The sequence below is a fragment of the Larimichthys crocea genome, chromosome XVII, assembly GCF_000972845.2.
Source record: "Larimichthys crocea isolate SSNF chromosome XVII, L_crocea_2.0, whole genome shotgun sequence".
In the NCBI taxonomy this organism is placed as follows: Eukaryota; Metazoa; Chordata; class Actinopteri; family Sciaenidae; genus Larimichthys; species Larimichthys crocea.
The window spans coordinates 17,025,583-17,051,217 of NC_040027.1; the positions used below are offsets into that span (position 1 = coordinate 17,025,583).

The following is a 25,635-nucleotide window of genomic DNA, read 5'->3' on the forward strand; positions in this document are numbered from 1 at the left end:
TTTGGATATATTAAAAAAAAAAAAAAGAAGAACAGAACACAAAAAAAAAAAAATGACACAAAATGGAATTATATGGTTTAGACTGTGTGGATTTAGTGGTCTCATATACAATACAATTTCTTTTCATCGCCAAAAAGTGCAAATTCTCCAAAAATCACCTATTCCCCCTCCTCCCCCTCCCCCCCTGCAGCTTCCAACAGATACGGACTGACAGACTGCTACGCTAAGAAAAAAAAAATCCTTTGTAAAGAGAAAGGGGTTATTTAAAAATGTAAACGCACACTGAATCGCATAGGAAAAGAAAACAGCAGCTGCACTCGGCTGGTTAAAATGTTCGACGACGTTGCACTTTCTGGCCACACTCCATTCAATTACTGGTGTCACAGCAGGTATCTTGCCTTCGAGTGGGGTGTGGTCAGATGTGCAACAAGGATGAAAGTTTTTAAACACGCAGGGAGATGGGGAGCAGTTTTCTGCTTTCTCATGTGACTCAGTGTGCGTTTACGACTAATGTCCAGGTTTGAAAATTGGGACATATTCTGCCATTTTAAATGTACACCAGAAAAAAAAAAACCTCTGTAAAGGATTATCATAATAATCACAGTTACAAATCAATCTATTATAAATAGTAGCCTATTTCTTTCTCTCCCAAGTTAAACCATTTAATGAACTATGGATTTATTGAATGCTTATTATGATCAATATTATTCTTTCAGCTCTAATGCAATAATCTTGATTTGACATAGATGTTAAGGCCAACAATTTTTTTTTCTGTACTGATTTGCAAAAGTGCATGATGGTCATTTGGCCATTTCATCTGTCTTTCATAATCACTTACGCTCTATATGGATACCAGATCCAGCCTTTAATTAAACAGACAGGGCATTATTGCAGACAAAGAGATTCTGCAGTGGATACAACACTGCATGTTTAACATTCAGCACAGCTAGCCTTCTCAGAAAGCTTTGCAACTGTTATACAGGTTTTCTTTTTCAAGAAAAGGAGTCTCCCAAAATGAGATCAAATGACCTTTCTCCCAACAAGATCTGAGACAATAAGCAGAGAGCAGGTAGGGGGAGATCTGTCCTGTAACCCCCCCTACCTTTGTGTGACTATGCAATAAGCTGCATATAACAGGTATGGTGGTAGTATAACAGAGATGTGTTTGTTTATGTCCAGATGAGGCGGCAGCTCCAACCACCTTCGATCCAGATACCAAATATTCAAGTTTTTGATTTTTTTTTCTTTTTCCATCATATTGTTGTTGTTTTTTTTTTTGTTTTGTTTTTTAAAATTGCATTTAAATAATCATCTGCACCGAGAGAAAAAAAAACAAACATCAACAGGAACAACAAAATAATAACAATAGTGATAACCATAAAATAAAAGCACACAAAATTCAGGATGGCCTTTCGCAAAGTGCTTTTGTTACAATCGCAGAAGCTGAAAAAAGGCAGTTGGATAGCGATACGCTGGGGGGCTTTTGAACTGTCTGTCTACATGTCTGTCTGTCACACAGTAGAGGGATAGTGAGGCTGGACGGACAGACTGAAACAGCCAACTGCAAAGTGTTGGCCATTTCCTTCTGCCGTCTCCAACTCACATCCTTCCCACCTGCCAAAAACTCCAAAGTGAGAATCACAGTATGAAGTTATGGAATGTATCCTAAATTGGTTTTAGGTGACTGAAAACTGAAAACTGTCTCTTCCTCCATACCTCATCCCAATCCCCTCTCCCTCCTTTCTCTCCTGTCGATTCCCCTGCTGAGGGTGTGTGATCTTTGATCAAAGGCCAGTCGGCAGCAAAGATGTAGACTCCAGAGTCCAGAGACAGGGAGACCAATGGGAGAAGAAAGTAAGAGAACACACACCTCCCCTATGCTTTTTCCAAACCCCATCTCCTTTCAGAAACGTTACAGTCTGACTAATAAGACTGAATCTCCAGTGGCTTCCCTCCCTCCAACAAACAATTGACTGGATCAATACTAGATGGAGAAATAGGCTGGTCACAGCCACTTTACAATGAGGGAACTGTTCCTGCTTTTATCTTTCTGGGAACTATTATGTTAAATATTGGTATGAACAAGAAAGGCGAAGACAGAGAAAGAACTTGGAGGGTGATTAGACATACCATAAACTTAGCAGACATTGAAACCCAATGCATAGCAGTGTATTTTCCACCTGAGTAGTACTTACATAGAGACAAAAGAGATCAGCAACATTCTCCTTGTTGCCGTTCCCCAATGTGAAATCTGTGGTGACCTCCTTTGTATTACAATTCTTGTCATATTGTGGCCTTGCAATTCCCACTAGCTTACAGGACCGGCACTGAACCATTGCTCAGCAAATAAGTCCGTCACCTGGGCTTTCTAACCTCATCCCTGAAAACAACATCCAGCCTTCCCCTACCACCCATATTTAATACTCCTCCCTGTATGCCAACCTTTGTATCCCCAGAGACTGAGAAAGACTCCAAGTGCAAACTGTCCCCACTTGGCTGAGAGCAGCCAACAGACAGCAGCCTGCCTCTCTGAAGGACCCAGGGCTGTCTGTGTAAGTGCCAGAGCCACACTGTGCATAGTGCCGTACTGCATATGCTGCGCTCAGCTTGCTGTGCATCAAGAGCCTGATGGAAAACACACACACACAAAAAAAATCAGGTGTGCAGGAAAAATGACGAAGCAAAGCAAATAGTCCCCCTTTGAATCTCCTGAATCTCAATATTAACAGTCACCCCGTCCTGCTTCGTTTTGATTATTTACAGTTAGAATTGTTATCATAGTTGTTGGTCGTCTTTGTTTTATGGCCTTCTCAGATAGATTCACCAAAAATCTTTGATAACAGCATAGTGAAAAAAAGAAAGACATCAAGGTCAATTTGGAAAAACACTTGCAAGTGTTCTGAGACAGTGTAGCCTGTGTCAGAGTAACCTTGGTCTGGGGCTGAGGCTGTGGGCACACACCAGTTGTGGATCTATAGAGGCTGAGACAGCTCTGAAGTTGTGGCTAGTACAGAAACTTATACAGCTAAACGATCAATCTCAGTACCGAGCCAATCAGTTTTATCTTTTGTTTTTTAAAATATGGTAATAAAAAAGAAAAAGAGAAAAGAAGTTGAGTTTCGTCAGTCCCTGTCCACGTAAGGCACACTGCGGCCCTTGATGTTTGCATTGTCCACCTGGTGAGTGGGAGCCTCAGCCCTACACCGCACAATACGACTGTCTGGAAAGAAAAAATAAAATAAAAAAAAGCTTAGTGCTGCTTAGACAGACAAGGCCACAGAGTCCAAGTCTGCTTCAACTAGAGAACTTTTCAATTGAATTAAACCTCTTTCATTCAATTCATCAATGATCAAAATAACAGTGTTTAACAGTAACAATATTTTTCATTATCATTTCATTATTATTCAGTTGACTGAACATTAAAAAAAAATTTGATAAAATCCCATCTCTGAAATTGAACAAAGCATCTCTGGCACCTGCACACAGTACATCTCAGCTATCAGTTCAGGACAAACTCAAATATTTTGAATATTTTTCTCGGAGACTTTGCTACTTTCAAGAACCTAAAAGTTTTATATTTGGAATATTTCTTAATCTAAAGAGCAAACATAATTTTCTGTCATCACACCACTTGTAGTTTCCATCTAAAGTTACATCCAGAATCTCTTTAAGAGCCTTCAGATTTAACAATAAACCACTATTAATCCAACATTAGATTGGTAGCTTAAAAATGTCCAATGACTTGACAGCAAGCCATTTGTTCTCCTTTGGTATTTGTTGTTGTTGGACGTCTGTATATTTCTTAATATACTGTACATGATTATTTCTATGGAGGGGTTGGATGGACTCTTTATGAGACCACTGAGTATTAACCACACTGCTCTGTGCTCATGGAAACTCGCAGGCCTTTCTGAGGTCTCCTGCCCTTTTCCCATAAGCAGGACAAGGACATTTAACATTAGTGCAAACTTTTGCTCTCTCAGCTAAAGCACCATTTCCAGTGCTATCAGGCTTTATATCCATAACCCCACCCAAGCACCCATTTACCCCACCCTCCTGGCACAGCAACCCAAAACCATGACCCCCAACCCAAACACACCCACACCCACACACAAACTTGCTCGCATACACACGCTTACACACACACGCACAGCCATGTAAAATTGTTAGAAAAAAAAATAGCTGTAGAACAACACGTCATTTTAAGAAAAAAACGAGTGTAGACAGACAGAAAAAAAACAATACATCCTTAAACCTCTGATTCTATTCTCCACAAGGATACAAAGAGCGAGAGAAAGCGAACTCAAGTAAATATCTGTATGATTCCACACACTTTTCTGCATATGTATTCAAGAGGAGGGCATCTGTGTGTGGCTTAGTCAGGGAGGCCCAGTCTGAATAAATTATAGACATACTTTCAATATCTCTAGTCTGCAATAGACTAAGACTGAGGGGAAAAAAAGCTTTGGTTAATCGACAAACAACATAAGACTTTTTGGGGAAATATTAAGGTCCAAACAAACATATATTTAAGATGGCTCACTTCTGCCACATTGAGACAAAATGGGTTTAAGCAGTCCATACCAAGTACCACTACATAAAGATCACAAACCAGGCAGACATACCCAGCTTATATTGGTCTGCCTGCGGGAGTCAAACTGTGCATTAATAAACCCCATCTTTATCATAACAGAGTAGCAAAAATAGAAACTAAAACTCTCAACACCTAACCAACCCCTGACAATGACCGATGAGGGTAAACGAAGAGCTATGTAAATCTGCACCGAGAGAGCCGTGAAGTAAACAAGCAACTGTCCAATGAGTTGTTTTACAATATGGTATTTTTGCTTCTGTGGTACCGTGGACCTATTATCACTGTGGTTCCTCAGAGAACACGTGTAGTTATGAGAGTAGCTGGTGAACAGATGGGGTAGACACGGAGTTTGTTTATCCAAGCTTGTCCTGAGACCCTCCAGCCTGCCAGCCAGCAAAACACGCTTGTGCACATGCACGGAAGAAACACACGCGTACACACAGTGCCCTTTCTTCTTCGCCTGCCTCCCCCCTTCTATCTTCTTCCTTTACATTAAGACACAAAGACTCACTAGATTTCTTTTAACAACTAACTTCAAGTGCAATCAGTTACATGGATTAATTTAGTCGTTTTTTCTTTTTCTTTTTTCTTTTTCTCAAAGGTCACAAAACCCAACGTGTTTGTATCTGAATCCACCCGGCGTCTCTTTTAGAGATCTGAATTCGTGTGTTTAAATTTTTTGGCAGCTTGTCGTCAAAACCTGAACAAAACCAGTGATGGAGCTCAGCTTCACCATGGACAGACGAAAGGAATGATCTCATTTGCAACTGGTTTGTTTCAAAGTACCCGTTTCGTTGACAAAAGTGCCCTCCTCAGTAACAAAGTGCATTCATAAACTTCCTCTTTCCAATTAAGGTGCAAAGGACTGATAGTTGAACTACAGCACTACTGCAGAAAGTATAGGGGGGTGGGGGCTCTGAATCACATGCATGTTCTGTTCTTTACTCAAAGGCTCAACGTCCTAGTTTGGAAAATAACATTGGATTTGGAGTACAATAACACAACTTCTCATTAATGCTTGCTTAATTTAAGACTAACAAATCCAGATGTATGGAGCCACTGACAATATTCAAACAGATATGTCAGCTCTGGTGTTTTCCCCTTCTCCACAGGATACCTGGACCCAGTGAGAGTGAGACTGTGTGAGTGTGTGAGCGTGTGTGTGTGTGAGGGAGAGACAGAGAAAGTGCATTGGGGCTGGCAGCTCAGGGTGCATGTTTGAACAGGCTGTGGCTGACTCACACAGTGATGATGTGGCCAGAGCGACCCTAGCTGCCACGCACACGCACACACATGTACACAAACACACGTACATGTAAACACACTTACACACTAAAAACTGCCTGCACCAGGCGTCCTACCCACAGTAACACCAGGCTCTAATATAATAATATCCCCTCCAGGCTGGTTCGGGGGCATTAGAGGACTACAGAGGGAGAGAGAGGGAGAGAAAAGGCCTGATTTGATCCCCTCCTGCCTGGAAACGTGGCTGAGCTGGGGGAGATTATTTTTTGGAATGCAACAGACATTGTGAGATCCCCCTCCCCTTCCCTTGTTCCCCTCCCCCATCAACCAGCTGCAGCTGCACTCCTATTTGGCCTCCCAACTTGGACAGGTATTTATTGCTCTCTTCATCATACAGGTTGCCTCACGGTTGTGTGGTCCCAAGGGCAAAAAGATTGGAATAAGCATGATACATAAACCTCCTCTCACTCCTTTCCCAACACCAGCCCACTTCCTTTAAATATACCTCTCTCTCACTCTCGCTCTGTTGGATATCTTTAGTAAAGCTGTGCAAACATAGAAAAAAAAAAGGTGCTCGTCTATCTCTTCTTCGTACTCTTTGTCACTCTCTCACTCGGGCTCCCTGCCATTCCTTTAACCTGCGGTTGGTTAAATGCTACCCGCGCCTTGTCACACAAGGACAGATTCCGAAAAAACTGCACAAAGTTAAGCACATTCATTCATTCGACCCCCTCATCCTTTGGGCAGGAAACTATACATGTCAAGTGTTAAGTTTAGGACAAATGGGTGACTCAATGTTTTTTTTTTTTTTCTTTTTCATCAAACATTCATACAGTTTGTTTCGTCCACCCACAAGCTTCACTCTGTCAGAAATATGACATCAAGCCTAAGAGGAAAAAACCCGATAAGTACACCTCAGCATTAAGAGGGGACCAATGTCATATCACCACCTGCTGTATATACATGTATACAATTATAAAGTGTCAAGTACCCAAAGCAGTCAACAAAAAGGAACGACAAAAAAAATTAAGACAAAATCAAAAAAGGGAAAACAGAAATGCTGAAATTGCAGGGTTGTGAGGGATAAGAGGCAACGTAGTCAAGCCAACAGATACATTGACGATGGTAGTGCTTTAAAAACACAAACCCTCCACCCCTCGATTTCCCTAGTCCTGCAATTGAAGAGCCCCCATTAAAGTGGATTTGACTCAACATCAATTTGTTTTTTCGATAAGACAAACCATAGAATCTTAAAATGCATTTTATAGAGTAAGCAACACTTCAATCAAACCCTCGTCTGATTCTTTCTGGAACATTTAGAGAGAAAAAACTGTTGCATCAAAATTGTGGTGACTTTTTCTTTGCATATGCCATATTGTGGCAATGTTGTTTCTATGGTAACTGTACATTTCAGACCTGCAAAAGAATAGAAAAAGAGTTGTTTTCACTGGGAGGATTTGTCCTCGCTTCACCCGTACAGCAGCCAGAAGGTGCTTGATAGACACCTTGCTTACAGCTTGAAGGCTGTGAGGACAAAACCAATAAAAATCTAAATCAACTGCATAGTTGCTCAGAGTTTCTTTGTATCTATCATACATTTGCCTAAGCACATATGCCATTGTATAAAACCCCTAATATTATAAAGAAAGAAATGGCCCAGAAAGTGGACGTCATGGGTGCATGATTTGAAGCGTTCTTTGCTCTTTAACAGATAAACTGACTCAAGTGCTTGCAAGTCTACTCCATTTCCTAAAGTAAAAGGAGAAAGAAATATAAAGATTAGATTTTTGTGACACCCTGATTTGGTTTATAGAGGAATAGTTAGTTGTTCTGTTCTTTTTTAAAGTTTGCCTTTGCATGTTTTAAATCCTTTCTGTTCACTGGCCTGTCTCACAGGCGGTGCAGAGTGACTATGGTGTCCAGCAGTGTCCTTGTTGCCCCTGCAGTCTCAGGGCCCTGTCTCCCCTGCCAACTCCTGCAGCGGAGGACTGTGTGCATGGGCTCCGGCAGCCCCATCCACCTCTGCCGCTGAGGATGCCTCCGAACGCCGCCGTCCCCTGATGGTACGAGGCCCAGGGCCTGTGTCAGAGCCGGGGCTCAGCAGGCCCAAGGGGGCATCAAGGAGCCCTGGCTCTCGCACCCGAGGCTTTCGTCCTCGTCGAGACGGGATGCCGTTGCAGCCGTCCTTCTTGAGGTGGCGGTGCAGGTGATCCGAGCGCACGAAAGTCTTAAAGCAGCTTGAGCACTGATAGGGGCGCAGGCCGGTGTGTACACGCATGTGGTTCTTCAGGTCGTAGTTGTGGGCAAAGGCGGCTCCACATTGCGTACACAGGTAAGGCTTCTCTCCTGTATGCTTTCGCATATGAACCTTGAGCTTGTCCTGCCTGTGAGGGAGAAAAATAAACAAGATAACATCAGAATACACAGATAGAAAATTCAAATGCTGAAGAGGATCGGCTCACACCCATTTGAATATACTCAGCGCACACGGGCCGCTTCAGGTTTGCTTTTAAAGCCTCGGTTACTAATCAGGCTATGTGCTATCATACAAAATAATGAACTCAAAATATATTATTAATTCTCACATGTACAGTGGTCAGCTTAATATGATTTGGATGGTTTTATTTCCCATTAAACAGCCATCTTTTGGAAGTCTTCCAGTGCGATTATTCTGTGAGAGCAGTTGGGCCAACTAAGGAGAAGCCATAAACTTTACATCTTTATCTGTGTAATTGCACACAAGAGCGCAACTGTGGACTGACGAGAAAGCTCAATGTTCACTGTATCATTTGGCATTTTTACGATTTCTGGTAACTTTTCTTTGGGGATGACACCATAACAATTGACAGATCCGAGAAATGCACGCATGTCAATGTCCTCTGCAGCTAAACGATTCCAAAAATCATTTTGAAAACTCGAAGTTTATCGTCGAGTAGTACTGAATTATAGATGAGTCTGAAAAATATTGCAGCCAAGTTCTATCCCCAGAAGCTGTAATTTAATTGAACTTTGTTTAAGAGTAGGTGTCACTTCTTAGCAAATCAAAAAGCTGCTATGAAAGACTCACATTACAATAATTTGTTAGTTCTACAAATATAAACACAACAGTCAGACTCGACTTCTCTAAGTCAACACAATACATCCCGGAACATTTTTTACTTAGCGATGATACAACGCCCACTAAACTTTATCAGGCTGCCTTGGCCTTCATCTGACTCTTGTCCCTCCCTCCCCCCCTTTTAGCCCTTACTATCTCTCAAGCTCCCGAGCTCTTTAATCGTCTAACCCTTCTGCACCCAGGGCAGAGGGCTCCTAAACAAACAAGCATAGTTAAGACAACTCTATTTGAACACACGTACACACACGCGGACACACAGACACACACTCATGCCATGTAAGTGGATTAGCTGTCATACAAGCAAACAAATAAACCCGGGGCAGGTCTCACAGGTCTCTACAAGGTGTGTCCCGAATACAAAAATTAACACAGAAAGAAACAGAAAATGTACGTAAGTGAAGAGAAAGACGCACATGCGTGCGCACACATACACACAGGCCAAAGCCTTGGAACAAAGTGGCACGCTGACAGAGGTGAATTATTTAAAGGACAGAGTGATTTATTACCGTGCGAGGCACACTCTTAACCCTGATCAAACAGGATTAAGATTACAATACCCCCTGCCCACTGCCGGTCGAATTTAGCTGGAAGGCAAATACAGATTGGTCTTCCCTACCTGCCATGCCAGCAGAGGTTCTGGATATTTCCAGCCTGCTGCTTTTATTACCAGCACAATTCCACAGATTAATTAAAGGAATAATTTCAAGGAATAGGCAGGGCTCCTAAATAAGAGGAAACCATGTGCACTTGCTGCCACATTTATCTGAGTGGCACATGGAAGATTTCATTAGAGAGGTAAAGGAGTGAGAGTGAGAGAAGGAGAGAGAGAGAGAGAGATAGAGAGAGAGAGGAGTGGGTGGTGTAACTACTCTGCCGTGGGCAATAATCAACATAACCAGAGATCAAAAGTTCAAATTACTGCATTGGTGCACATAGAGCACCAACCAGGGCCTGTAACCCCCCTCTGTATCAGGACACACCACTTTATAGCAGCCCTCCACTAGATAACACTACCATGGCACAGCCTTCTTTTATAGGACCCCTACGTTAAAATTCCAGGACTTTGCTATGAAGGCTGTCACAATAAAACAGACCTTTATAACCATCTGATCCCCTCTCTCAGAGCTGGAATATTCCATGCCATTTTGATTAGCATTTGGCTGTGATGTGACATGCTTAGGGATACTCAGTCAATCAGTTATCAAGGTAAACCTTTAGATTCACAAACTGTGTGTGGCTCCTTAGTTCAAAGCTAAGTTGGTTAGTGCTAAAGACTCCTGCTCTTGGCTTGGTGGTGTTTCCCACTGCTTGGCAGTTTGTCTACAGTGCCAAGTCCAAGACTATTAGTACATGTGACATGGGGTAGGCACTTCAGTAATTGGGCTTACCTGGTAAAGCGCACTTTGCAGATGGCGCATTCATAGGGTTTCTCTCCTGTGTGCGTTCGGATGTGGCGGGGTAGTTTGCCTGCTCCTTGAATGACCTTGGAGCATATGGGGCATTTCTGGAAAGCCTTAGAGCGCATCTTCCTCTCTCCTCCACCTCCTCCTCCTCCACCCACACTGCCTCTCTCCCCAACTCCCCTCTCTCCTCCTCCTCCTACTCTCTCTTGGCCTGTTCTGCCCCGTGATAGCCAGAGCGGCGGCACTCCCTGTGTCACAGCAGCAGGAGCTATATCCTCAGGCTGCGAGCTGTTAAAATAATTCAAGTAAAATTCCATGTCGGGGTCGTCCCCATCTCCCTGTTCCTCCCCAGTTGTAGCGCGCTCCTTTTGCCTCTCGATGGAGTCCATCATCTGCTGCAGGAGGGCACTGGCAGAACCTCTCTCCCTCACCATCACTTCCCTACCTCCATCCTCCACCTCTGTCTCCTGCCCCAGCCTCGACTCAGGAGGGAGGTAGAAGTGCCCATTTTGGGATGGAGGGTAGTAAGATGGCTTGCCCAGGCTTGCTCCGTTTCCCTGCACCACCTCCCTGTCCTCGTCTTCCTCATCATCCTCATCCTCTTCCTCTAGATCCTGTGTGGGGGCCTGGGCCAAGGCGAGGGCCAGGGGGGAGTAGTACTCACCAGGGCCAGCAGAAGCCCCGTTGCTGGGTGCGCCGCCATTACCATGGTTAAAGTGCAGGTGTGTGGGCAGGTCCCTGAGCTCTGGCGTGCTGCAGCTGCTGCTCCAGTGCGCCCCTCTCTGGAAGTACTCCAGGTACTCCCGGGCCCGCACCCGGTTCCCCTGCTCCCTGCCTCCTTTGCCCTTCCCCTCCTCATCTTCATCTTCATCTCTTCGCTCACTGCCCGCCTAGTGAAACATGACGGGGAACAAAGAGAGTAAGTGAAGGAGAAATTTCAAATCAGTGAAAGCTTTGCATAAAAAAAAGAAAGGGGACATTTTATGAGGCACATCAGCTAAGATGAAGACGGACCAGGAAGACCTAAATCTACAACTATAATGCCAATCAGCACATCATTATCTGGGTATCCCTATGTGTTAAGCATGCCTGTGAGCACATGCATGTGTAATGAGGATATTAAAAACTAATTGGCAAAACACATTGCTAACTGGTGTGTGTATGGAAAAAACCTGCAACAACAACACACAAGGTCTTGTATTGTACGTGTATTATGTGATCATCAGAGTGAAGTGTAGTTGTGATGATCACATGATGTGGACCATTATGTATTCAGACACAGCATATCACAGCTACTCTTGATCGTATTAAGCTGGAGCTGTGATATGCTGTGCCTGTAGTCTGAGAAAGAGCATGCTGTCCTTCTGCACACGCTATTGGCTCAGAATGAGTAAGTGTTGAACTAACCCCAAGGCTGTGGGCGTGTGTTTAGCATAGTGAGAGAGACTGATAAAGACCATGATGTAAGCTTGACTATGCTGACTATTTAATGAAGGGGATGGTATGAAGACCAGACACCTCATTCCCTAAGAGAAGTTGATTTTGAATGAGTTATTCCAGTTCCACAACACATCCACTCAGCATGAACTGTACTGTATCTTAGATGGTCTGTGCTTTGCTATATATTCATTCAACACTTACAATGGGTTGCTTATGGTGTCACTAACTCATTAGGGCAGAGCGGGTCAATCTCAAAGCTTAAATTCGACTTTAACACATGTCACTTTTAGTTCTATAATGGTCTTGTACCGGCGGGGAGAGCACTTTGGTGTCCAGCAGGTGTGTACAGACGTCCTGGACAGGTGGGATTTCCAGGAGGCGTGCAGCGGCAAGGATATCAGCCACACTGCTGTGACTGACTGTTAATGTGGCGGTGTAGGCAAAGTCCAGCAATGCTCCCAGAGCCTCCGCCGCCACAAAGTCGATGTTGTAGATGTTCTGTTGGTCGGCGGCGGCCCCTGAAGTGAAGAGCTTGTGGAAGTAGGAGCTGCAGGATGCCAGGACGGAGCGGTGCGCTGGGAACTCCCGGTCCTGGGTAACCAGGAGCACGTCGCACAGCAGGCCGCTGAGCCGCTGCTTGTTCAGGCTGCCAAGGATGTCTGCACTGTGCTCAGGGAAAGGGATCCCCACGGGGCCCTCCTCTGCCTCCCCTGCCCCTCCTCTCCCTCCTCCACCACCGCTGCTTGCTGTCCCCCTGAGCCGCCTTCCGCCCCTCCCACCGGCTCCTGACGACATCTTCCACCAGCCTGCCGCCGAGCCGCCTAGCACAGCCCCCACCCGTGTATCCGTCCTGCCGTCTGTCCGTCTGCCTGTCTGAGGGTTGAATAGAGGGATGGGATGGAGGGGAAAGACAAATAACAGATGAGTTAATGACATTCTTTATGTGGATAAAGAGAGAGAGAGGAATATTGATTAATTGATTCGCCACAGTCAGAAATATACACCAGAATACTTTGGAACAAAATCCAGTACACGCAGAACGTTCGTGGAGGTCACAGTTTTATAATTTAAAATCTTAAGTACAAGGGATTAGTTCAAAGTTCATAAGATACAGGGGGCAGGCAAATCACACACACACACACACACACACACACACACACACACACACACACACACACACACAGACTCTGAAGAAGCAAAATCTACAAAGTTAGATCATATCAGGTTGCCTGTCAATTACCATTGTTATCAGCTATGAAACAGGTTTGGTAACCAGCATTTTGATATATGAGCTTTCATAGCAGGATGTGACACCGCAGGTAAAAAAAGACTACAAAAAGGTTTAATATGGTGTCAACATCTGGCAAACACAGACGAACTGCAACAACAATGAGAAACGACAAAAACAAGCGGAAACTGATGCAAAACAGTATATAATACAGCGCGGTTGATGAATACTACTAATTGGCAAGTGTTTACATTAATTTTCTTTACCCTAAACTGTATGTTCATGCAAATAAACTGTAGAAAAACTTTGTAAACTCTTCTGACCTTTAAATTAAAACATTCTGAGTCATCTTTATTCATTAATATCACAAAAGCTTCTATACCGATCAAAACCTTTCACTATGATATTTCAAAATCCAAAACTGACTAAATAAAGTTATGAAAGTCATTTTGTGTTCTATGAATGCCTGACCTGAAACTGAACTTCACAGTCTACAATTTACATTTTGCACATATGTTGAACTCTGTTTTAAGGTCACATAAGCAGTTTCAGAAAATCAAGTATTAAAAACAGCCAGTTCAAACATTTTTAGTCCTTTTCACGCAACACAAGAGCCTTGAGAATTTCCCAATAACCTGGAAATAAACCAGAGATGTGCAGCACTATGGTGTTTTTAAAGTAAATCTACTGGAACAACAGGTGTATTTACCGATTTACTACAAAACCAAACAACAGCAGTGTGACAGTGTGCAATAAATGAGCTTCTGATGGTGATGAACAAATACGGGCTCACAACCATTTTGAATACATTTTGCCTGCTATAGCTCCATGTGTGTGAGAATGACTAAGTGAAGATGTTTATGTGTGTGTGTGTACGTGTGTGTGTGCAGGTGGCTTGGTGCCTGTTTCCTTGTGTACATGCCTACATCTATGGGTGTGTGTGCACGGTGCACGCGCTCATGCAAGAAACCAAGCAAGAGGTCGTGGAGGACAGATAGGCAGAGGGCAGTGGGGATCAGAGTGCATGCTGGGAGCTGGGTTGTGCAGCTCGTGCTCTCTGTGTCAGTCGAGAGCTGGGGAGGAGACCGAGGGAGGTGGAGGAAAAGGGGGGAGGGAGGGAGGGAGTGCTGCCAGAGCAGACCCTGTGGAAAAACTCCACAGGAGGAGGAAGAGGACACGCAACAAGCTGCTAGGGAACAGTATTAAAAAGGGAGGTTGTCAATCCGGTCTGAGCTGGTTACCCCACCCTGTACTGTGTGCCAAGTTTCAGGAAAGGCTGTCCCCTCGCTCACACGTGGGGGGAGATTAAAATGATCGACTGAAGCCTGCACAGTGGGAGGGGGGTTTCAACAAAACAAGCCATCGTCGATTTCTGTATTAAAACTCTCACACGTACACACATGCAAAGACTGTAACATCACGGACACATCAATAACGCACAAAACACACGTGCACATAAACACATACATAGAGCATAGACCCCCCCCCCCTTTCTCCATCTGCCAGGGAGACCCAGCAGGGGGTGGGGGGATGCATCAAGCGTGTTGCTCTCTAAAAGAGTGAGGCATTAAAATGACATTCCTTCCGAGCCCTCCTGGTATGTTTGTACGCTACACCCCACTACCAAACCTGCCTAACCTGGCTGCCTCTCCTCTTTCCTACCTGTGTTCACCTGCGTTTACCTTTCCTTTTCTTGCCTCTGTCATGAGCTGTTTTCACCTGTAAAAAGCAATACCTATCTGCCTCCACACCTTGAGATCTAGCAACATGGCAGTTGGCCCACAGGTCAGAGCTATGTAAAGTCTTAAAAAATAAAAATATAAATAATAAAAAAGGCAGGAGGAGGAGAGCAGACGTCAAAGTTATCATGATTCTCTAAATGGGTCAATAATTGTTTTCATTTAGCCAAGTATTTAGATAAAGAGAACATTCAAATAAAGACCTTCAAATAACACAGGTGATATTTTAGAGTACTGGTTTGTTACATCATTTCTCGCTCCTTTCCACTTCATTCAGTTTTGATAGGCAACTGACCACAAAGCCTCTCCAAACACTGCCAATGTCTCGCACAAAGCTCTGTTGAAAACAGACTATCAAACATGCCATGAGCAAATTTTATTATCCAACCCCTCATCTGAATATGCTGAGTGAGGGGAGGGAGGCAAGGGCAAAGACAAAGCGAGAAGGCAGAGGAGAGAGGGGATGAAGAGAGAGCAGAGTGAGATGGAGTTGGAAGAAATAGCAAGAGAAAGGGCAACCACATGGCTACCCGGTCATGTCCTTCACAGGTGGAAATAGATCTCTGTGAGCCCATCCAGACCCCAGCCAACCTGCTTTTCTCAAACACAGACACACAGCACCTGCACTAGTAATGGCTTTGCTGCAAGCTTGCCTAGCACGTTATCCTCTGTACATACACAGCTGACCCTGGGTCGCGGCTTTGTGGGGTAAAGACGCTGAGCTGAGAGGAGATAAAATACACACACACACACACACACAGCCACACACACACACACACTCAATTCATTGCCAACAAAGCATGGAGGGACTACTCTGCATGCAGGAGCCACCTGTCCCCGAATAACCTGTAAAGAGCACGTAGAAAGAGGAAACACAGTGCAACAAACCTGATCCTGACACCTCCTCATGGCTTGAAACATTCCTTATCACTAATTCATGCCTGTGGGTGACAAGGCCTGCAGCCCGGCACAAAGCAGCACAGCAACTGTCCGTGTCCCTGGTGTTCCACTTCCAGGAAAGGGCCTTTTCTCAATACCCTGTTCGTGAGCACCCAGGCCTGCTTTGCAAGTCAAACAACTGCTTAAACATAGGACCCACCCATGCCATCCGCCCTCATCACCTCCATCTCATTCGTAACGTCCCTCCCCTTTACCCCTTCCCATATATCTACATGCAGCAAGGACAGATACCAAAACTACGCTTCAGGGACGAAACAACCAACCACGGTCTTCTGTAAAACAGTTTCCGTTTTGCTGTTACTTGAGTTGACTGTGCTGTGAGCGTGCGTGTCTGTAATATCTATGCCAGTGCAGTCACACCCAATTTGCTTGTCATTCTCTGACAAATACGTTGACATCGGGTTGTGGCTGCAGTTAGTAAAAGTGGTTTTATTTTGCCTGATATGCATCATCTATGGAAGGACTGCAGAATTTCCACTCTCAAAGTATCTCTGTCTTTGGCTGACACATACCAGTCATTCCTAAATACAAAGGAACAAACTGTTAACCCTGTGCAACCTCAGATGTTTCTTAGATAGACAAGTAAAAATAAATAACTTACCGGCACCTTTTTGAGATTAGTAAACTAGAAAGTTTTTAGACTTTTACTGAACTCAAGAAAAGGACAATGAACAGAATTACTATCACAAACACTGAGTATTGCACTTAATATTTCCATTTAGGGAACCTTTTGGTTGGCCCTCCCTTTGGTCTCCTTTCAGTTACTAGTTTCTTAAACTTGCAAAAACTGATTGACTCAAAGATAATACAGAATTCAAAAATAATGACCAACTCAACCTCAAGAGGGGCTAATCAGAGCGAACATAACTGAATCATTGATCCCTTAAACCATAAATGTTAATGGAGCACAGATGGGACACCTTTTAGTGCTGAAATAGAAAGCAGTTAACTTTATAACAAACGCCTTGTGAAGTGTTATTATCTTATTGCTTTTATAAGAGAACAACTATCAGATTATTCCCAATTTAAGACTTTATGCATTCAGTAGCTCACTTGCTATCAGAATAATTCAGATATTTCAACCAACACAAGTGTTTGTATAAAGATTAGAAGGAGCAAAAATAGAGCAGCAAAGCCAGGACTACAAGAGAAAAATCTGGATTTGAAACAACAAGTGACAGAGTTTTGTTGGCCCTTTGCTCCTGTCCACGCTTCCCCTAACCATTTCTTTATCATTCCTCTTTCCTCCCTTGTCCTCATTTCACTGACTATCTCAACTGGCCTCTATGGCAACAACCTTGCCGAACCTGCCCTGCTGCAAAGGAATCACTTCACTCGGGTCAAGAGGATTCAAGGTTGGACCAAGATAATGCAAGATAATCGGAATGGGGAGGGGGGAGGGGTGGGAGTTCCTAGGAAAAGTAGATTTTGAGCAAGTGTCACAGCCAAGTGACTCACTGCTGCCAGTAGTGGAAGGAAACCTGATTGGTCATATTGGGAGAGAAGCAGGAAGGGGGGCAAGTGACTGATAAAACTGAAGTTGCAAGGGCTGATCTCAGTCTGGCAGCTTTTACTAGAAACTAACCAGGAAGTGCTGCCAAAACACAGTCACAATGCCAGTGAAAAGGTAGTGGGTGAGGCAGGGCGTTAAACTCACAAGCTCACTCATAACTCCTGAGCGTATGGTGGCCTAGGAATCCGGCTCAGATGTCAATGATAAACTCAGATCTCATTCAGTTACCTGGTGTAACCTGCTTCATTAGAAGGAAAGGTAACCACCCACAACTCGGGCAAAGTTTAATGTGAGGAAGCAAGCAGGGGATTTCACGATCTTCTTGTAAAGATACACGTTTTGTGACGCCAGTTTGCAAAAGAACTGGAAAAGTGGGCCTCTGTAACTGCTTCTTACTATTCATGTAATCTCTCACATCGTTCTAAATTTGTTTAAATTTTGTTTTCCTGCTTGTTTGTATCATAATGGTTTAGCCACAGGCTAGCAAATACAAAGAGTGCCAAAAAACCAACAGAAACAAACCCACAGTGTAATTCAATTCAGTACGACAGCTGTGAATTACTACTTTTGCGAAACTGACATTTTTTTAAAAAATAGTTTTGACACAATAACAGAAAGAGTGACTGTGAAAGAGTGAGTGACTGAATCCTGAGGTCATTTTTCAGTCTGTTGTTTGTTTTGGTGGATTGCATTACACTGTAAAACACATATTTGCTCCTACATATGTAAATGAAGCAGACGAAATATTAGAAACACTGTATTATAATATAGTTCATGTCCAGTGCAACTTCACTAGAAGGTGCAACAACAAGACAACATACAAACAAGTTGTACCCCCAGCAAAAACATATTTAAATAAGGTAGTATGTCATGAGTGGCTTTGGTATAGCAGCAGGCATCTCTATTTTTGTGGTCACAACAAACAGAAACAGAAACAGTGTAGTGATGTTATCAAATGTTAGTGTTTGTTAAGTAAAGATTAATATCACAATAATAACTACAAGACTATTTGCTTTAATGCCAGTTATAATGTCGTCTTCTGGTTTGTAATTCATTGTGAAGGCTTCGAGTCCGACAACACATGTCTTGAGACAGTAGTCTTTCACAAGCTGCACTGTAATAAAACCACGGTCTGAGTTCCTTTTAGACTGAGTAACATGCTCTGACATTGCCATGCTGCCAACCAGGAAGTGTAACAAAATCTAACACATGGCTTTAGAAACAGCACTACACCCCAGCGCAGCGTCGTCCATCAGAACTCAAGCTGGCCAGTTGGTTGGTCCGCAGACCTAATGTGCCCCGGCTGCGCCACTTTGTGCATGCGCAGCCCAACAGGGAAAGAGAACTTCCTGTGAGTCTGTGGCAGGCGTGTAACAGAACCCGCTCTGTTATCAGATGACCAGCTCTCTGCTTGCTTGCTCTCTCTGTCCCTACTGTCTGACCCTCTCTCTCTCTCTCTCTCCCCCTCTTCCTCTCATCTGTCGCTCTCATCTCATCATTGCTCCATCTCTGTCTCAGACTCTGTACTGCACAGTACCCACCACATCACCCACTTCCCCTTTCCACTGCTGAGGAGGCAAAGCAGCGCAGACCCACCCACCCTCCTGTATCTCACGCAACCCGCCCATCTTCGCTCTCGTTTCATCCCAAACCATTTCACTAAATCAACATGCAGACAGAGTCATACTGGTCACATATCCCTCCTCCTGATCAGTTGGCCTTTCTGCTTAATTAAAAGGAAGTTTTGCTACATCTGTACTGGTATATCTCTGCACTACAGTGTTTAATACCAACATAACCTTCAATTAACATATCACCAAAAGGCATCATCTAGCTCCAAAAGTGTGAAAATTCAAGACTTTCTTTACCCCCATCCTAAAAAACATCCCAGCCTTTTCTTCTCCTACTCTAATTTGATCAGGTTGTGTTGGCCTCTCCATAATAAATGTCCCAGAAGAGAACAGAAGAAGCCCCTTTACTCCCCCTAGACTTCAGCACAACAACAGAAAAACAACAGAGAGGGGTCTGTCTATCAGCCTAGCCAGGCTGGAAGCTGTGGTATACTGAGCAGCTGACCAGGGGAACCAAACATTAGGGGGAAGTGAAGCTGCATTCAGCAAGGAAGAGGCAGATGAAAGCATTCAAACTGCAGACAAATGTTTCAACAGATACAAACAAACACATGGAGATAGACTAGCAGCACAGATATACTGTCGGTATGGTACAAAAACAACAATCAGAATCAGATCTTGATTCCACGGTATGGGCTTCAATACATCATTCGACCACATGAACAAAACTTTGAACAAACATAATGACTATTACATGTAGTGCATTGTATACAGCCAACATTTCACTCTAAAATAAAGCCTCAAACTGCCACGGCGACATCACGCAACCTGTCTTCTCAGTCTGTCTGAACCTGCTAGTTTCAGGCCATAGTGGTGTAGGCACAAACATACAGGAATATCAAACTGTATTCAGCCTCACCGCCAAATTGATGGGTGGTGTCTTGGACCTGCCCACAGCCACTGAAGTCCCCTGCAATTCCCCTGGAGTCTATTGTTGGTAACACAGACACACACGCATGCACACAAGCACACACACAAACACATATGGCGTCCTAGTTTAACCTCTTGCTGGAATTTACTTGAACTAACTGTACCTTTCCTTCGTTGTAGCACCTGCAAAGTGGCATATAGGGTGGCATCATAATATTTATGTAATTTTTTTTTTCTGTGACACGAACTGAATAAAAATGTCATCAACCTTGTTTGCTGACTCTTGCCCAGAAGCATACCAAACACTTTCCCAGCATTTGGGCGTCTTCATGAACTGTGCTTCTTGTACCCTCTCCGTGCCCACACGCTTTAAAAAACGGGTTCAACAAGTATGCAAAGCCAAAAAATATGCATCTGGTTATCGACTAAGGCAGTCAGGGTTCCTGTGAAGTCTTCAACCCATGAGCCACAAGCAAGCAGGACATGACAGGCGAGATTACAATCTGCTTTTCACAAGATACTACTGAGTAAAGAGAGCGAGGGGAGTGGGAGAAAAAAAAAAGATGTCATGAGATTAACCATGGTGTGAGTAGCTGAGAAAAAGTTAAATCAATCAGAGAGCATAGTGCACAAAGTTGCCACGGCTTCAGTTTTACTTTAATATTGCATTAAGGCAGCTTACCCTACCAGTGAAATCAAGTTGTCACATGATGTGTCACATATTCTCCTCTTCAGCAGGAAGAGATGTCACTTACTGGGGTTTCTCAAACAAAATATTACCCAACACCCCACCTGTTTTTGTCAGCTATCAGCATGGTCGCTCTGCCACAGCCTAGCAAACATTTGATGCAGTGGGTTTTTTTTGTGGAATTGCTTTAACACCTCTAAAGTAGCAGTACAGGATGTGCAACTGTCTTTATCTTTTTCACTCAACTAATAATAGCAGCAGTGCCATTTAATCACAGCGGTAGACGAAAACATTAAAAGAATATTGTGTCGTAATAGGTTTAAAACAGCACTGGTGCACAACGAGCTTGCATAGTTAAAAAGTTCGGCTGACATGAATGAAAACTTCAGGACAAAAACTATTTCTCTGAGCAGCACCTTACGCTCTGCACTGACCTATTTGCCATTCCCTCCTTTATCTGCAAGTGGGTCAAGAACTCTGAACTCTATCAAGCCCCATCTCTCTCACTCTCCTTCACACACAACACGCTATGGTATTTATTCCCTCTGCTCGCCTCTCTTCTCCTTTCAGTCACAGTCTAAAGACACAGTGTGTGTGTGTGTATGTGTGTGTGTGGATGTCTTTGGAGTGCTTACCAAATAGGCAGAAAATGTTTCCCGGGCCCTATTTGCCTCCCCTGCCTGCCGGCCAGCTCTGCTGCCTCCGTCTCTGGGCAGGGCTAGAGCTTTACCAGACAGGAAACTTGCGAGTGGCCCTAGTCATACAGGCAAGCCCTTGCCTGATCCCACACAAACAGACACCTACCCCCCTCCACCCCCCCAACCACCACCACCACCACTACCCCACCCCCCTCTGTTTTCAGCCCACAACTCAGCTCTGCATCCCCTGCTCTCATTGGCTTGACAGCTGCTCACTCACCACACCTCCTTGCCGGGATAGGCTGGCGGCTGTTCCCTTTCCTGGATGGCCAAGGGCAAGGCACTCTGGGATATAGAGTCCTGAAACCCCATTCGACCTGCTTTACAGCCCCTGCTGTGGACTACCAGTCCCAGCTCTCTCTGCCCTCACCACCCCCACTATCTCCAAGCCTGCTCTAACGTAAGCACTCAGGGCTGAATTATACACTACAGTATGTTGCTAGCAGGCTGCCAGGTATTAAAGTACAGACCAGCCATCAAACAGGGCCAAGCTTCGCATAAAAAAAAAAAAAAAAAAAAATCATTTCAGCCTCTACTGTCAGAGCGGCAACCAAACATCCAAGGTGGATTCTCTCATCAGCGCACACTCCAGTGACATTTCAGACACACTTAAAACTCCTGACCTAAATTATGACTTATTCCTATTGCAAACAGTCTAATGCCTCTACAACATGCCCAGCGCACACAGCACACAACTTGCCCCACACTGAGCATTTCATTCGCGACTGTCCCAAAAAGTTATTGCTATTGCTTCTATCTTGTCCAATAGAATTATTTTTGGTTCCTCCTTCCCTTCGTTCAGTACCCCCCACCCTCTCTCGAGAGCCCCCATCCCCCTCCTCCTCCTCCTCCTCCTCCACCACCACCACCACCTCCTCCTTCTCTAAGTGCTTCCACCTGCCTGAAAAGTTAATGCCTTGAACACATCCTATAAACTTTATCTCAAGATTCCCCAGAGGTAAATAGCAGTACAGAGGAAGTACTTTAGGAGGATTAAAAAAAGAGGAACCTTGACTAGGGACTACTGCTGCGACCCACCTCTCCTCTCCGGCCAACCCCCCCACCCTGCTCTCCTTTCTGTCCCCCTCCCTCATTCCTCCCTCTCTCCTCTCCTCCTCTGCCCTGCTCCCCTCTGGTCGACAGGCCCAGGGCAGACAGCGAGGGGATGGCAGGGTGCCTTTAGCTCACCTGCGATGGCCGTGGTGAAGCTTGTTGTGGGTTAGCTCAGCCCTCTCCTCTCCTCCTCTCCCTCTCACTGTTGTGCAGCTTAAAGCCCCGTATGCGCTAACCAAGCAGCAGCAGATCAACTCAATTCCCTTCCTGGTTTCTGGAGGGCAAAGAGGTCCCTCCCTTTCTCTCTCTCTCTCTCTCACTCACTCTCTCTCCCTCTCTCTTAAAGAAACAGCATTCCCCCTCCGTCTCCTCCCCCCTCCTCCCTCTGCAAAGCAAAAGTAAAGTGGAAATTTCTTTTGCGCTCAAAAGTGGACAGTTGTCAAAGTCATAAACTCAATCTGAGATGACACAAATCATTAACCCATGCCTTCCCACCCTGTGGTTTCACGGTGAACGTCAGCCAACGTTCCCCTCTCTGCGGACACTCAATACAAAATGTTTGGTTTGAAGGATAAATTAGTTGTAACTCTTGTCAATTCTCACCCGCCTCATCTCTCAATACTGCTTTCCATTTCTATGTGAGTAGAGTCGCACCCACCCATCCTATTGCCTGAGGTCATGGTGTCCCACCCCAAAAGCAAGCCTTGGCACATTCCAGCACATGCAGTAGGGGCTGCCAGCAACCCCCTTGATACACTCTCTGGCTCGGCCTCTCTACACAATACCTGCCAAGCTCCAACAGGTGAGGCATCAGAGAAGATATTACTAAGTTGAAAAGTGTCTTATTCACTGTGGGGAATGGCAAGTTCCCATGTGTAAATTTACAGCCATTGCACTTGATGTTGCGCCACTTCCAACCGCCCACCCGCACGCCCCCTCAGTGAGCGCAAGCCAGCCATTGTGCCACGGAGTGGGATGGAGCACAAGATGTATTCGACGATTCTGTTGCACCATAAACCATCTCCAACACACCTCTGTAAAGCACATTTAAATCCTAGATTTCATACACACACTTGACAGGATGTACTTTTCACAGTGTCGCTGCCTGTAAACAGTTGCCTTTTTGGCTCCAGCGTTATAGGAGTCCTGTCCTACGGTGCAGCAGGGCTCGTCACTGGTTTGGCACTGCACAGATAACCATGCAGGGGAATCAAGGGGCTATTTGGCAGGGAGAGGTAGTGACACACCCTCTGTCTAGAGGGCACTGTTCAGCACTGTCTCTGCATAAGCACAGGGGAATCACAGCTTTAAAACGTCAGAAACACACATGAATTGCAGTATTTGGACGTTTGGTATCATCCTTTGCTGTAATTTGCAAAGCTAAGTGAAGAGGGTGCAGGTGGATACGTTGCAGCTTAAGTGGCATTAAAACAGCAGAATATACACTTTCGTACAAATACATTATATTTACACAAGTTGCCCAGTATTCAACTTTTGCCCTGATTATCCACAGTCAAAATTAGTTGTTCTCTCAGCCCATGGCTGTCTGAGATGATGTCAGACATTTTTATGGCAATGTCGCCTTTCAGTCCAATATAAACTGGTCTTCTCCAACTCCAGACACCCCACATCAGATCTGTGTTTGTCATTACTGTCTGAATGATGGTTTTGATTAAATCTAGCCAAAAAAAAGAAAGAAAGAAAAAAGAAGAAGGCAGTTAGCGAAAAATCCCCGAATATGGATCGCCTTTTGACCTACTAACAGAAGCTGAAACAGTCACTGAAAAGTATAAATGTGTCTGTGGCTGTAGGCCTATATTTAGCTTGTTTAAGTCCAGGGAAAGTTTAACCAATATTCACTTCATAGGTGGGTTATAATGCCGAGTTACACTGAAGTTTGACTTATAATATTGTCGAGGCACAAACTGCTTTTATATTTCATATTTCTGTCACAACACTCTTTCCTCATTAACTGGTAATTAGCTGAAGTTAGCCACGTTTGAACAACGATGGCGCTGAAGTAAAAACGAATTATAAATATTTTAAATATGTAAGTGAGAAAGAAATATTAACAGGACTTACCATTTTATGGTTTAAAACACAGGAATCTGCAGTCTTCAAGCCGTCATCCATCTCTCAAAGCGGCACAATTAAGAATAGGTTTTTACTGTTGCCACGGTTACATGCACGTTACCTGCACGACTGGATGATTTTAACTGACACCTGTCAGCCAATCAGAAACGGGGGCTGGAGCAGGTGGCGGAAAGTAATTAAGTACATTTACTCAAGTACTTAAGCACAATTTCTTTATTGAACTTTTTTTTTTTGTTATTTTAACAAACAAAACAGAACAGTACAAAACAGGAAACAGTGTCACACAATGAAGAGACAGCGTAGGAAGTGCCATCAAAGTTTTCTACTTCACTATAAGCAGTACAAATAAACACTAAAACACAAACAAGCACAGTGACAAAAAAGAATGGTGGAGGCCATGGCACATTTAAAAAGTAGTCTAAAAAGTTATACAGTAGGGGTGTCGTTCAGCTCAGTTGGTAGAGCAACTTCCCCATGTACAAAGACTCAGGAAAAAGTTAAACAGTAAAATGCAGATCCTTTGGAGACAGCATCTACATCCTGTATTTCTGTACAGCACAGCATCACTGACACTTAAGCATGATGTAGTCCATTTAATCCCACAGCAAGTCAGTTGAATCATAACTGTAGTACAATTTTGAGGTACTTGTACTTGAGTGTTTCCATTTCAGGTACTTTATTATATCTATATCTGTCTCTGGGGGAACTATTGTACTTTGTACTCCGCTACATATATTTGATAGCTTTAGTTACTTGGCAGATTCAGTTTATTAATACAAAATACAGTCAACAAATAAATAAAGATGTATTACACATAAAGATAAAACTTTATTGATCCTCAGGGGGAATATTACCAGCTACCTAGCAGAAAATAAAGTCATTAAAATTCTATTCACCTTCACCAGCTGCAATATTAAAGTGATGAACACAGTAATGCATCAATAATTATAATCCAATATACACACATACATAATATATATATGATTTTGAAATGGACCTTTCCGCATAATGAGTACTTTTACTAAGTATGCTTTCACATTACACAATCCCACTGTTGTACTTTTGCTTTAGTAAAGTTGAATGCATACTTTAGTAATAGGAGTACTTTCGTCTCTGTGCAGCACCCATGGCCCAACCCAGAAATGTCTGACCTGACACCAGCAGCAAAGTCCTAAAGTGTTTAACTAAAGTGTAAATTTGATTTGCCTAGATGATTTAAAATCTGTTGATGTTTTAAGATCAAAACTGTGGTTTGGAAATACATTTTAACTTATTGCATTGGCGCATTAGTAACCAAATTTGATGACTCATTGAGTGGAATCGGAAAAACTGGAATTGTTACGTAACGTACCCATCAGGTA

At 43.9% G+C, this 25,635-nt stretch overlaps 1 protein-coding gene across 4 annotated transcripts; it reads right to left on the minus strand.

Annotated features, from left to right (window-relative positions):
- Nucleotides 1–1,235: 1,235 nt before the first annotated feature.
- Nucleotides 1,236–24,368, minus strand: zbtb7a (zinc finger and BTB domain containing 7a). Of its 4 annotated transcripts, none has more exons than XM_010733194.3 (4): nucleotides 24,263–24,368; nucleotides 12,110–12,673; nucleotides 10,346–11,250; nucleotides 1,236–8,223 (listed from the first exon to the last, which is right to left on the minus strand). In XM_010733194.3, exons 1-4 carry the CDS (start codon nucleotides 24,311–24,313, stop codon nucleotides 7,788–7,790), a joined length of 1,956 nt encoding a protein of 651 aa, XP_010731496.3. In that variant the 5' UTR covers nucleotides 24,314–24,368; the 3' UTR covers nucleotides 1,236–7,787. The 4 variants fall into 4 exon arrangements, with proteins under 4 accessions (XP_010731496.3, XP_027145767.1, XP_027145768.1 ...); XM_027289966.1 differs by lacking the exon at nucleotides 24,263–24,368 and adding an exon at nucleotides 22,316–22,488; XM_027289967.1 differs by lacking the exon at nucleotides 24,263–24,368 and adding an exon at nucleotides 21,065–21,236.
- Between the last annotated feature and the right edge of the window lie 1,267 nt (nucleotides 24,369–25,635).